This window comes from Odocoileus virginianus, chromosome 17, assembly GCF_023699985.2.
Source record: "Odocoileus virginianus isolate 20LAN1187 ecotype Illinois chromosome 17, Ovbor_1.2, whole genome shotgun sequence".
Classification (NCBI taxonomy): Eukaryota; Metazoa; Chordata; class Mammalia; order Artiodactyla; family Cervidae; genus Odocoileus; species Odocoileus virginianus.
This window is the reverse complement of record NC_069690.1, coordinates 53,286,219-53,299,832: the sequence shown is the minus strand read 5'-3', so window position 1 is coordinate 53,299,832 and position 13,614 is coordinate 53,286,219. Positions and strand designations below refer to the sequence as shown.

The 13,614-nt window shown below is 51.4% G+C and overlaps 1 protein-coding gene and 1 non-coding gene across 3 annotated transcripts; both read right to left on the bottom strand.

The window, feature by feature from the left end:
• Positions 1-749: 749 nt before the first annotated feature.
• Positions 750-13,614, bottom strand: SLC25A19 (solute carrier family 25 member 19). Of its 2 annotated transcripts, none has more exons than XM_020885808.2 (7): positions 13,505-13,614; positions 9,252-9,421; positions 8,915-9,070; positions 7,066-7,236; positions 5,877-6,060; positions 5,120-5,250; positions 750-2,302 (listed from the first exon to the last, which is right to left on the bottom strand). In XM_020885808.2, the coding sequence occupies exons 2-7, from the start codon at positions 9,381-9,383 to the stop codon at positions 2,120-2,122; spliced, it is 957 nt and encodes a 318-aa protein (XP_020741467.2). In that variant the 5' UTR covers positions 9,384-9,421; positions 13,505-13,614; the 3' UTR covers positions 750-2,119. The 2 variants fall into 2 exon arrangements, with proteins under 2 accessions (XP_020741467.2, XP_020741468.2); XM_020885809.2 differs by having other exon boundaries at positions 13,424-13,514.
• On the bottom strand, positions 4,863-4,970 carry LOC139039261 (U6 spliceosomal RNA). The gene has a single exon (XR_011492584.1). It is a non-coding gene; the product is annotated as a U6 spliceosomal RNA (small nuclear RNA).

Below are 13,614 nucleotides of genomic sequence, written 5' to 3'. Positions count from 1 at the left end.
CAGGCGGTAGGCCCGGGCTCCCCGCCCCTCCGCCCCGACCCGAGGTAGAGAAAGCGAGGAAGCCGTCAGGTCTAGATTGAGTTCCACGAAGCACCCCCCCCCCACACACACACACACCCCACTCCAAGTACGAACGGTATTGGTAAAATAAATTGACAATCAATGAACCAACCCAAGAGAAAGGGGTCCCTTTGCCAACTTTTGGTGCCCCAGGAGTTGAGAGTGACCCTGACATTGAGCTTCCCCGAGGGTTCAGACGGCAAAGAATCTGCCTGCAATGCAAGAGACCCAGGTTCATTCCCTGATTGGGAAAGATCCCCTGGAGAAGGAAACGGCAGCCCACTCCAGTATTCTTGCCTGGAAAACCCCATGGACAGAGGAGCCTGGCGGGCTACAGTCCACTGAGTCACAGAGTCAGACATGACTGAGTAAACACATCCACATCCTGACTGATGGATGAGCAGGCGCCTGGCTCAGTCCGTCTTGGTCTGGGCCTGGGGAGACGTGTGGGCTCAGCAGCCCAGACAGGGCTAGGTCGGAGGTCAGCCCTGCGCCACAGGAAGGCATACAGGAGAAACTGGGAAAGAACTGCCTTTTCCTGTAGCTTGGACAAGAAAGATGTGTTGATGGTGATTTCTGTATCCAGGGCTCGCTTCTCCTGCTCACAGAGCTGCCAAAGTGGTCACCAGAAAAATGGATCAAGGAAGAGCACCTCAGCTGCCGAGAAAGAAAACCAGTGAGCGGAGAGCTGAAGAGAATAAAGTTTACTTCCATGGATATCAAAAAAATACATTCGGACAGCGGCCCCCTTGGGCAGCCGCAAGCCTTGACTGCCAGACACCTTCCAGCCACCTGTGGACCTTCATAGTCAGCAACCAAGGGCAGGGAGGCTCCAGGATTCCAGGTACCAGACCAGAGAGGACACAGTAATGTTGAGAAGGGGCCCAGGACCCCGGGAGAGCCTTGACGCCCACCACGGCTGCTCCTAGCTCCTGCCTTCCTCAGCCGTCAGTGCAAAGGCTGGAGCCAGAGTCGATGTGAGGTCAGGGGAGCAGCCCCTGCGCGGGGCTCTCCCTGCACAGCCAACCTCTAGGGCCATGCTCCCCAGCAGGTGGTTATTCTGTGATTCTCTTCTCCTTTCGTACCCCTGGCTGTGTCTAGACGTGGGCTCCTGTGCCTGGCAACTGCCGGGGCACCAAGTGTGTCCGCAGCAGGCGGAGCAGCCTGCTCAACCCCTTCCTGCGGGGATTGCAGAGGATGCACCCAGTGCCATGCTGGACCCAGGCGCTCATGAGAGGGCAGCTGATGTCCACTGGCCCAGCTGTAAGCTCCTACCCACTCAGGAGGGCTAACCCAGGGTCCAGCGAAAGAGGAGTGATCCTGTGAGACTGAGGCAGAGGGCTGCTGCCTTTACCCACACCCCCGCCCCGTCGGCACACCCCCACTGCCGGTGGTGCCGCTGGGATCAGCTTTCCCTAGAGGCCCAGGGGCTGGGACCAGTCCCGCCCACGGAGAGAACAGCCTGAGTGGTGCCTTTATAGACACGGAGATCTGAGTATGGTGGAGTTTTTATATAGAGAGACCAATTCAGCTGGATTCTTCGCTTAGAACAAGCAGCAGAGCTGCCTGAGGGACACAGCAGCTGAGTGAAACAGAATGCAGGGAAGGCAGGACTCCCTTCCTCCAGCTTTGGGAGGAGGGATGTGATTTGGAAGGGACGGTGGAGGGGAAAGACTGCTTTCAGCTTTAATGTCCATTAAATAGGTGGTGGCAGTAAGCGTGGGGACCCTGTAAGGGGCCCAGTCCCAGCCTCACGCTCACCCTGCGGGCCCGCCCAGAGTCAGGAGGGCTCTCTGGGCAGCTGGGCTCAGCAGGAGGGCACCTGCTGCCCCGAGTGTCCACCAGACAGATGAGCACCCCGCTCCTCCTGACGGGCCTCCCGACGCTCTCCCCTGGAGAACCCCGGTGCCCTTCCGGTGGAATCCCGACGGCTCCTCGTGCCTGGGACAGCTGGTCTGGAGGGAAGGACCAGGCAGCGCCTCTCTGTGCAACAGGAGACTGTTGATTGAGTCTTCTTCCAGGAGGGGAAGACGTCAGGCCACCCTTCCTGCCCTCGCGGCTAGCTGTCTGCCTTCCTCATGTGATGGAATAAGTTACAGAAGAGCTCGTACCAGAAGAACACCAAGCCGGTGGAGAGGGCAGCCTTCAGCAGGCTGGGGGACAGGCCTTTGAAGCAGCCCTGTGCCCCCTCCTCTCGCAGCACCTGCCCGGCGCAGTCCAGGAGGCCCTTGTAGCTTCGCACCTGGGGAGAGGAAGGGTACCCTGGTTGAGGAGCGAGGAGGGGATGGACACGTGGATGTGGGCTCTGTTTTTCTGTCAACACAGGGCCTGGCACATCCAAGCTCCCAGCAGATAGTTGCTGGAAGAAGCAATGAATGCCAAGAAGATGGAAGAAGTGAACCTCATTCTTTCTCTTCCAGCTGGGCTAATTCAGGCTTGTGAGAGGAGGGGCGTGGAAATCAGCACCGGACAGAGCTCCTTCCTGCCGGGGAAGTTCCCACTGACGGAGGCTCTTCAGGACCAGTGAGAGCTCTGGACCCTCTTCCCAGGGGTGCTCTGACCGTGTGCCCCATCACTCCCTGCCCTCCTTGGGCAGTAGATCTGAATCTGGTCCTTGTGAGCTCTGAGCCTGACCGGTGTCACCAGGCTGCTCACCTCCAGTTGACCACAGACGGCTGCTGTGTCCCCAAGACACGGCTCAGCTCAAGCCTTGCTCAATCCCCAAAGCTCCAGGAACTCCGGACAATGATGATCAAGAATCTAGTCCAAGCCACGTGGCCTGGTGTTCAGGGCCTTCCACCATTTGCCCTCAACGTCCCTCCCGGATCTGCCTTTTATCTCCCACTGGTCCACTCACGGCGCCCCCGCCTCCAGCCACACCTCTCACCCTACATCTCCGTTGGGAGCAGGGCCTCCCTCCTGGGTCCTGGGCTCTCACCAGCTCTCCCTGTCCAAAGTCAAACCATCTCTTCAAACCAAGCTGGTAAGTGGAAAGAGGAGGTTATAAAACCTTGTGTACGACCCCAGTTTTTGTTAAAATGTCCATGTGTTTTCTTCTGCAAAGAAACAAAACGGCAATGTGGATGGACCTAGGGGGTGTTATGCTTAGTGAAATAAGTCAGAGAAAGACAAATAGTGTATGTTATCACTAATGTGTGGAATCCAAAAAAATAAACTACTGGTGACTACAGGGACGTGGGGAGGGGCAGGTGAGGGGTAGGGGATTAAGAGGTAGAAACCACTATAAAATAAATTACCAAAAATAAATAAATAAAAAGAAAATAAATTACGTGGGACCTCCCTGGAGGTGCAGTGGTTAAGACTCCATGCTTCCACTGCAAGTGGTGAGGGTTTGATCCCTGGTTGAGGAACTGAGATTCCACGCAGAGCCAGGAAATAAAAATTAAATAAATAAGCAACATGGATATACTGGGCAGCACAGGGAAATGTGGCCATTATAATTTTAAGTGGAATATAAATTATAAAAATATTGAATCACTACGTTATACACCTGAAACTAACACAGAATTGCAAATCAAGTATAGGCAGTAAGAGGAAGAGACGGGGGAGAGGAAGAGACACAGAGAGAGAGAGAGGAAGGGAGAGAGAGAGATCCCGCAGCCAAAGGTTCCGTGTGATCCTCTTGGGGTGGGTGGTGTTGGATTTACCTGTGATTTCATCTTCCTTTTTGTCTAACTTCTCTGAAGTTTTCTACAAAGAAACTGTATTACAATTTGTAAACCCACTTCTTTTTCTCTCCCTGAGTAAGGCGTGCACTCTTCTCTTCCTGATTCCCATTCCACACCCTCTCGCTCCTCTGCCGTCTGTCAGGCACGTTTCTTCTTGCTGTGACATCCCAGGGTCCCAGGGTCCCAGGTTCCAGAGGGAAAACCTTGAAATCACCCAGCCCTGCCCTCCACTGCCCCACCACCTGCCACCTTGGCCTTTCACAAAATCAGTGCCCCGCAAGAAGCAGATGAAAACCCAGTATGTGAAAATGGGAGCAGATTAAGGAATGACTGTTAACATTACAAAATTACCTACTACGAGGCTTCTCTGATGGCAAACCCTTCTAGTGCATTTAAAATATAATTTAGTTGGTCAGATTTAATTCACCCCTATCCTGGGATACCTACAGCATAAAAGCAAAGAACCCCATACACCAGTATGAGCCTCCTTCTCCATGTTCTGTGATATCTTGGAGACCTTTCTTATGTGAGTAAACTCTTGGTCCCAAAACTAACTGAACACTTTGTAAGAACACAGTCCGAGTGTGCCTTCTCCTGGGTCTCTGCGTGGTGCCAGACACACGCAAGGCTTTGCCTGTGACTTCCCGTGTGCTCAGGGGTCCCCAGTGTGAGATAAAAATTCAGATTTCAGGGCAAGACAAGACAAATTTAAACATAAAAATTCTTCTCCGCTCTTCAGCCGCCCTCTCCCTGAACTGTGCATCACGTTATCTGTATTTTGTGTTGACCAGACCTTTCCCATAGGTGGGAATACCTGCCCAAGCATACAGAGCTACAGTCTCCCAGCATCGACAAGGCAACTCCTTAAAGATAACATTCTTTCTTGAGCTCGTAAGGGGTCACGTGACCCACTATGATGGTGCTTAGATCCGGATTATGCAAAGGGTCAATAACATTTGATGCACAGCCCTCTATCTCAAAAAAACTTAATCAAAACTGTGTCTCAACATCTAGCAGGCAGGACAGTCCTCAGAGCTTTCTGAGATGCTCTTCCCATGTTATAATCCTCAATTTTTCCAATTCTTTCTTAGATCAACTTTTTTTTTTTTTTAAATATAGTACAAACATTGCATGAATTTGCTTGTCATCCTTGCACAGAGGCCATACTGATCTTCTCTGGATCATTCCAATTTTAGTGCATGTGCTCCCCAAAGCGAGCGCTGATTAAATTTCCATCGACACCAGGGCCAGGTTGGGGGTGAGAAGGCTGGGGGAGCTGAAGCTGCCTGATGGGCAGGTGCCGACCCTCGTTCCCTCACATGCCCGGTGAACAGCCAAGATCAGAGCTGTCTGCAGGGGGTACGGCTCACCTGGCCAAAGGAGGCTCGGGCCTGCTCAAACCCTCCGACCTGCAGCCGTTTCTTAAAGAGGTCTAGCGGGTACGTGAGGGTCTTGCTGATGACGCCAGCTCCGCTGCCACAAAGCAGGTTTTTGAAGTTCCCTGGACCAGAGATGTGGGATGGAGGGGGAAAAGGAGAGAAATGCAATCTAGGGTAAATTTCAAGGTTATACATTCTAATTCTGGGCCATAAAACAAAACCCTACAAGCATCCTCGATCTCAGAAGGATTTAACCCTGGAGTGAGAGAAACAGACGCAGTCCCTTTCATCAAGGATGACGACGAACTGCAGGTTGGACAGGCTGGTGGCAGAAGGGGTGTGAGCCTGGAACACGCGTCACCCCAGCGGGAGGCAATCGGGGCCTGCAGGCTCTGCCACGTGACCCAGGTCATGCTCGGGAGGGAACAGGATGCCCACGCCCCTCCCCGGCTTCCCCAAATGAAAACCAAACCAAACACATAAACAAAACCAGGCTGTCTGCAAGTTGGACCTTGGACAAAAATGAAAACCATGACCGGTGGCTGGAGATAACAGTGGCGAGAGCCGAGAGAAACAAAGTGATCTGTTTTGCTGGCTGCACTAGATCAGGGGGTTCAGAGGTCTGCAGTGTCCTAGCTGCTGCAGGAAAGCCTTCCTTCCTGACTCAGAAAGAGATGCTGTGGCTGGGGAGTGAAGGTGGGGAGGGGAAGCAAGACCCAGATCCCCTTGCCCGGGAGGGTGGTCTCACCGTTTTTCTTGCCTTCAGCTGGCAAGGCCCACTCGTAGGCACGCTTCAAGGAGCTGTAGATGGAGAACTGGAACCCCGCGTAGGGGAAGATGGCGATCAAGGTGGGGTTCAAGCCTTTGTAGAAGACCAAGGGGCCTTCGCTCCTGTACATGGTCACCACAGCATCTCGCAGGGTTTTATAGACCTGGACACGACATGTGTGATGACAAACGAGGTTATTTCAGCCCAAGAAGACAGCCCACCAGGTATATTTCCCCGAGCTTAGAAACCAGCTACCAGGGGTGTTACTTCTTCTGCCAGGATGACAAAGAAAATGCTGGACCAAAATTCCAAGGGTGGGATTGCCCAGCGGCTCCCCTTTTGGCTGTTTACACCATGGGCTTCCCAAGGAGTGCGCAGAAATGTGCAGGACTGCGAAAGGTGTTAAGTCCACCCTTGGATGATCCATTTTATACTTTACAGCGTGCGTGCCTGCGTGCACAGTCGCATCTGACTCTTCTGTGACCCCGCGGACTATAGCCCACAAGGCTCCTCTGTTCATGGGATTTCCCAGGCAAGAATACGGGAGTGGGTACCCATTTCCTTCTCCAGGGGATCTTCCTAACCCAGGGATTGAACCCAAGTCTCCTGCATTGGTAGGCGGATTTTGTATCATTGAGCCACCCAGGAAACCTGTGCATATACTTAGCCCTTCTTAAACTGTCAACAGGCAATCTTTATGCATGGAGATTGCGGACAGTTTTTTTAAGCATACTTCTGTTGGACATACATTCTATTTTTTGCAGTGGTCCAGCGGGGCTGACTCTGCCTGCCTGTGGGTACCGCAAGGCACTGCACAGACCAAGGGTGACTGATGGAAAAGTCGCCCCAGGCAGGGAGGCCCTCTTCACACTTGCTCCCAGATGCTGGCAGCTATACTGAAGGCTTCCACCCTCGGAACTTGCACGAAAGGGCTGGGCCTCACAGGAAGGCCATTTGGTACTTGTTCTCTTTCCCCGCCAGGTTCTGTGTCCCCTCAGAGGCTCTGAGCACCCCGTCTGGTGCCGAGAGCAGTCACAGTTTCAGGGACAGGCTGAAGGACCTGAAGATCCCCGCCTCTGTCCCCCAGCTTTGTTCCCTCTAAGGCAAAGGGCCCCCACCCCTCACCCGCCCACCCCTCGGGCACCCCTTTTCTGACCTGGCCACTCACCCTGGGCTCACCCTGAGCCGCAAAGCGGGTGCGCAGCACGTCCACGGGGTGCACAGTGAGGGTGGCCACGCAGGCGGACAGGCCGCCGCACAGGAAGTGCACGGAGAAGTCACAGGCATCGCGCACGCTGGCCCTGTGCACCAGCTCGGTCAGCACTTCAAACGACAAAAACTGCAAGGGTGCGTGACAGCGTCATGGATGAACACCCCCGGACGCCTCCCCTCCACCCCGTGACCAGGCAGGGCCCGACCCAGGGACCAGGAGACCTCTCCTTGAGCAGGGCCAGAATTCAATAAACGTGGAAACCTGTAGCCTTTCCCACCCTGAACAGAGCCAAACACCCAAGGGTTAAAGAAATAGGCGAGGGGGAGTTTTTATATCAGAAAATTCTACTCAGAAACTAGACTGTGAGTTGTCCAAAGTAACAGACAAGAGTTCACGATTTTAGGATTATCTCTGACATCCTTCAGCAGCTAAGAACTGGAGGGTGTTTTATTAAGTGGCTGAACAATGAATTGTATATTCAGCTCCTGGCATCATTCTATCATCTTGGATGCAAGTTAAAATAAACAAGCAAATAAGGGAGAAAAAAAAAAAACAGGAAAGAAAGAAAACTCTACTCAGGAATTCCCTGGTGGTCCAGTGGTTAGGACTCAGTGCTCTCGCTGCCAGGCCCTGGGTTCAATCCCTGATTGGGGAACTAGACTCCTGCAAACCATAGAGTGAGACCAAACAAAGAAAAAAAAAAAAAGAAAGGAAAGAAAATTCTATCCATCACTTAGTTTCCTGACAACTGAGAAAAGATGGTCATCGTCTGATTCTAGGCTGGGGACCCTTTCAGTACAGCCAGCTGTGGCCCTAGAGCTGAAATTTCATTGGGAGAATTCCATACATTCTATATTCCATGGTGGAAGCCCCCCTTGGGTTCAGATCCTTCTCCATCAAACTCACGGAAGCTCGGGGTGCTGAGAGCACACGTCACTGCGTGAACCCACCAGCGTGCAGCATCAGTGCGCTGGCTCAGGGCTAGAGCTGCAGGGCACGTGACCTGAGCGACCCCTGTGACGTCACAGGAAGAGCAGGCAGGGACAGCTTTGTTGCTGGCCGCCCGGCTGGAAGTCCTGGCTCGGCCACTCTCCACCTAGCGACTTTGGCTGGGCTAATTACTTTTCCTCTCTTGGCCTCTGTCTTCTCATCCGTAAAATGGGGGTGATGACAGAGCCTAGCGAAGGACTGCTGTGAGATGGTGGATGTGACATGCTTTGCCCAGGCCCCCAATTAGCATGGTGCAGGGTTGGCTATTTCATCACCACTTCTGCACAACTACGGACCACACACTGGGGGTAAACTGGCACTGAGCTGAACAAATGCGTGACTGACAGACAAGAAGCCTGGATCCTAACCCTAGCCTCACCACCTACGGGCTGTGTGGCCTCAGGCAGCTCGCTCAACCTCTCTGTGAGCCACGAAACACCTGCTCCACCTACCTCACAGTGCTGCTGGGAAGTTCAAAGGAAGCACAGACGTGAAAATGCTATTTTGAAAAATAAAAAGTGTTTGTACTGCCATCTGCCAAGCCCCTCTGGGCCTGGCATCAAGACAGTCTTCTGGACACAATGCTTCATGTTCTGTGAGTGCTAAGTCCCCAGGTTTGGGCAACATGGGGAAGGGGATGCTTCTGGTCCATGTCTTCAATTTGCCAGGCAGCTTCCCCACCAAGGCGAGTGGGAACTGTGTACCCACCTCCTGTTGCCCTACCCTGGGTGGCCCAGGTACCCGCCCCACCACCCCAGGTCCCCCCACTGTGCAACGTGACCCCAGGGGCCTGGCCGCTTCCCCTGCCACCTACTTGGACAGCTCCATAGCCTATCGAGAGAAGCTGGGCTGGGATGTGCCCTTTCCAGAAGGCTGTTGGGCCCTCCTCTTGCAAAATCTGTCTCCCGGCCTGTAGGATTCCGTGGTACTTTGCATTGGGGTCACTGCGAGACAGGCGCTCAATCTGAAGCTAGGTATCAAAATGGAAACAGTCAGGATGATAGGGTTTGTGGGGGGTGGGAAGGAGGAATTTCAGAGATGGCAGTAAAGCGCTTCTCCTTCAAAACACTCCAAGCCCCAGGAACTGCTTTGGCAAAGAGAGTGAATTGTTTCTCTAGCCCATTACATGGATGAAACAGAGGAAAGGGTACCTGGAAGCGGATTTTGATGACATCCAAGGGGCTGATCAGCACCCGAGTGACAAGTCCGGACACAGACCCAGCCACGGCCACCTCGAGATTGGAGATATTCCTGTCGTCTGCTTTGGGGTCATAGCCCACCATCCCTGCCTCTGGCCCATACAACGTCCATTGGCTTCAAGCTAAACGGGAGAGACAAAGAATAAACACTAGAGCAAGTGCTTAGGGTCCCTGCTCACACCCCAGAGCAGCCCTCCCGAAACAACCCCCCAAAGCAGAGCCCACACCCCCTTTCTCTCCTTATCCTGCTTTATTCTTCTTTAGAGCATTTATGTACTGGACATTGATTCTATACATCTGTTTCTTGTCTCTCCTCCCCACTAGAATTCGAGCCACGCTTTTGCAAATAAAAACAGCAAGATCTACATATGCTCAGTTGGTAAAGAATCCGCCTGCAAAGCAGGAGACCTGAGTTCGATCCCTGGGTTGGGAAGATCCCCTGGAGAAGGGAAAGGCTACCCACTCCAGTATTCTGGCCTGGAAAATTCCATGGACTGTGTATTCCATGGGGTCACAAAGAGTCAGACACGACTGAGCGACTTTCGCTATACCAACATATAAAGAATAGGGGGAAAGTCTGCAAGGACACACACACCAACAGGTTGGTGAGGTTATCTCTGGGAGGAGGGTTGGCAAGGGAAGACGGAGGACAGATCTCCTTTTTTCTATATGGATTGAATTCATTATGCCCCTCCCTCCCCGCCTCCCAAGCCCCAGCTAAAACTAAATATAATTTCCAAAGAGACTTCAGGGCTTCCCTGGTGGCTCACTGGTAAAGAATACGCCTGCCAATGCAGGAGACATGGGCTTGATCCCTGATCCAGGAAGACTGCACATACCGAGGAACAGCTAGGCTGGCGCACCACAATTTCTGAGCCTGTGCTCTAGAGCCTGGGAGCTGCAACTCCTGAGCCCACGTGCTGCAACGACTGAAGCCCGCAGCCCTAGAGCCCGTGCTCCACAAGAGAAGCCACGGCAGTGAGAAGCCCACGCCCGGCAATGAAGAGCAGCCCCTGCTCGCTGCAAGCAGAGAAAGCCCATGTGCAGCAATCAAGACCCAGCACAGCCAAAAATTAAATAGATAAACTAAAAAATTATTTTAAAAAAAGGAGAGAGAGACTTCAGAATTAACCTAGTTCTTGAATACCTTGTGGCAAGGCTGGTAAAGAATCCGCCTGCAATGCGGGAAACCTGGGTTTGATCCCTGGGTTGGGAAAAGCCTCTGGAGAAGGGAAAGGCTACCCACTCTGTGACTGAGTGACTTTCGCTTTCGCTTTTGAATACTTTCAGGAACAGGAGAGTCAGGGTGCACACAGTGACCCCTTCACCCCACTATTGTCTGTTTTTCTCCTTTCATCCTTCCTCAGCCCCAAGTCCTCACTTTTCTGAAACTAACAAAATTCCTCCTTAAAATTAACAAGGCACATCCGTGGGGCTCGACTGGCAACGTATTGTAAAATAATATCTTATTCAAGGTCTAATGGGGGACTTCCCCGGCAGTCCAGTGGTTAGGGCTCGGCACATCCACGGGCGGGGCCCAGGTCTGATCCCTGACTGGGAACTAAGATCCTGCAAGCCTTGCAGCGTGACGAGAAAAAAAAAAACAAAAAACAATGGTATGAAGCCTCCCAACCCCTGCCAGGAATGTGCCTGCCCCTTGGTAACTTTTCCCCAGACCCTCAAAGGAGACCTCGGTTTTCCCATCGAGTTCTCTTTGGTGCTAACTCAAGCTGCAACTCCCCAGGCACCTGTAAGGAGCAGTTTAAATGTGAAGCAGGTGACTGAGAGGCACCGTCTCTCCACAGGTTACCCAGAGGCTGCTTGGGTCACACCGAACAGTGTCAGTTCCCTGCTATCAGGGAGGGAAGGTGGCATTTCTATAAATAAGTAGCTCTGCATAGCTGGTCATAATCTTAAACCTCAGATCAAGAAGCCTGAGCTCAAATTTCTGACTCGCTCATGTACCGTGGGCAGGTTTATGTAAGCTAGGCTCAGTTTTTCTTCTGGAAAATGGGAATGATGGCGGCCCCACCTAGCGAGATTCCTGGGAGGATCACACAAGATACTATATATGCTTCGACAAAGGAGGCAAGGATATACAATGGAAAAAAGATAACCTCTTTAACAAGTGGTGCTGGGAAAACTGGTCAACCATCTGTAAAAGAATGAAACTAGAACACTTTCTAACACCATACACAAAAATAAACTCAAAATGGATTAAAGATCTAAATGTAAGACCAGAAACTATCAAACTCCTAGAGGAGAACATAGGCAAAACACTCTCCGACATAAATCACAGCAGGATCCTCTATGACCCACATCCCAGAATTTTAGAAACAAAAGCAAAAATAAACAAATGGGACCTAATGAAACTTAAAAGCTTTTGCACAACAAAGGAAACTATAAGCAAGGTGAAAAGACAGCCCTCAGATTGGGAGAAAATAATAGCAAACGAAGCAACAGACAAAGGATTAATCTCAAAAATATACAAGCAACTCCTCCAGCTCAACTCCAGAAAAATAAATGACCCAATCAAAAAATGGGCCAAAGAACTCAACAGACATTTCTCCAAGGAAGACATACAGATGGCTAACAAACACATGAAAAGATGCTAAACATCACTCATCATCAGAGAAATGCAAATCAAAACCACAATGAGGTACCATTACACGCCAGTCAGGATGGCTGCTATCCAAAAGTCTACAAGCAATAAATGCTGGAGAGGGTGTGGAGAAAAGGGAACCCTCTTACACTGTTGGTGGGAATGCAAATTAGTACAGCCACTATGGAAAACAGTGTGGAGATTTCTTAAAAAGCTGGAAATAGAACTGCCATATGACCCAGCAATCCCACTTCTGGGCATACACACTGAGGAAACCAGATCTGAAAGAGACACGTGCACCCCAATGTTCATCGCAGCACTGTTTATAATAGCCAGGACATGGAAGCAACCTAGATGCCCATCAGCAGACGAATGGATGAGGAAGCTGTGGTACATATACACCATGGAATATTACTCAGCCATTAAAAAGAATTCATTTGAATCAGTTCTAATGAGATGGATGAAACTGGAGCCCATTATACAGAGCGAAGTAAGCCAGAAAGATAAAAGACCATTACAGTATACTAACACATATATATGGAATATAGAAAGATGGTAACGATAACCCTATATGCAAAACAGAAAAAGAGACTCAGATGTATAGAACAGACTTGTGGACTCTGGGAGAAGGCGAGGGTGGGATGTTTCAAGAGAACAGCATAGAAACATGTATATTATCTAGGGTGAAACAGATCACCAGCCCAGGTTGGGTGCATGAGACAAGTGCTCGGGCCTGGTGCACTGGGAAGACCCAGAGGGATCGGGTGGAGAGGGAGGTGGGAAGGGGGACCGGGATGGGGAATACATGTAAATCCATGGCTAATTCATTTCAATGTATGACAAAAACTACTGTAATGATATAAAGTAATTAGCCTCCAACTAATAAAAATAAATGGAAAAAAAAATAAAATAAATTCTTTTTCCAACAACAACAAAAAAAATATACTATATATGATAAGCTCTGTCAAAAAGGTAAAAGTCTTATACACGTGAAAGGGCTTGCTGAATACAATTCATTGGTGGCCTTACTTTTTCTGCTTGCTCGTAATTTTCTTCTTGTACCAAAAAGCCTTGCTATTTATTTAGAGACAAAATGAACATGAAACATTATAAGCATGATATAATAAAGCATCAGAAGATGGTGGGGTGCGCCTTGGTGTGAATAAGGGCAGGTGTGTGTGTCGGGGGGTGGGTGTGTGTCTGCTTTCGCCACCCCGTTTTCACTGCGGGAGCCCCTGGTGTTCAGATATGCAGGAGCCCCGCGGTAACCGCGTGTGCCCCTGAGCCCACGTGCTCAGCAGAGGATCTCTGCAGATGTCCCCGCGTGTGGACACCGGTGTCCACACATGCTCCAGGGCGTGTGTTTTCACCCCGGGTCCAAGAAAACGCCCACGAGGCGTGCACCCGCGTGCGCAGACAGGTGCCCCGGGTGTGTCCAGGGTTTCTCTTCCTGCGTCCCTGAAGATGCTTCTCAGGTCAGACACGTCACGTGTGGGTACGGCCCCCGCCCCCGCGTGAGTACCTGCGCCAGTGATCGCCCCCAGGGAATGATAGTGCGGGTTTCCGAGCGGACAGCGAGAGGGCGGAGGCAGAGATCACTCACCAGGATGAGAGGGCGCGGCTCCGGTCGCTCGTCTCTCACTCCTCGCGCAGTCTAACAGTAAAAACTTAACTGAGCTCGGCGGTAACTGACGGGCTCCCGGGCCAATCACA

Bases quoted from the DNA above. Each gene is read 5' to 3' on its own strand.
- SLC25A19 (XM_020885808.2), bottom strand. From the start codon at position 9,383: ATGGTGGGCTATGACCCCAAAGCAGACGACAGGAATATCTCCAATCTC. The intron at 7,237-8,914 runs GTAGGTGGCAGG...GCACCCTTGCAG, and splicing joins TAGGCTATGGAGCTGTCCAA to TTTTTGTCGTTTGAAGTGCT. The intron at 2,303-5,119 runs GTGAGCCGTACC...TCCTCTCCCCAG, and splicing joins CCCGAGCCTCCTTTGGCCAG to GTGCGAAGCTACAAGGGCCT.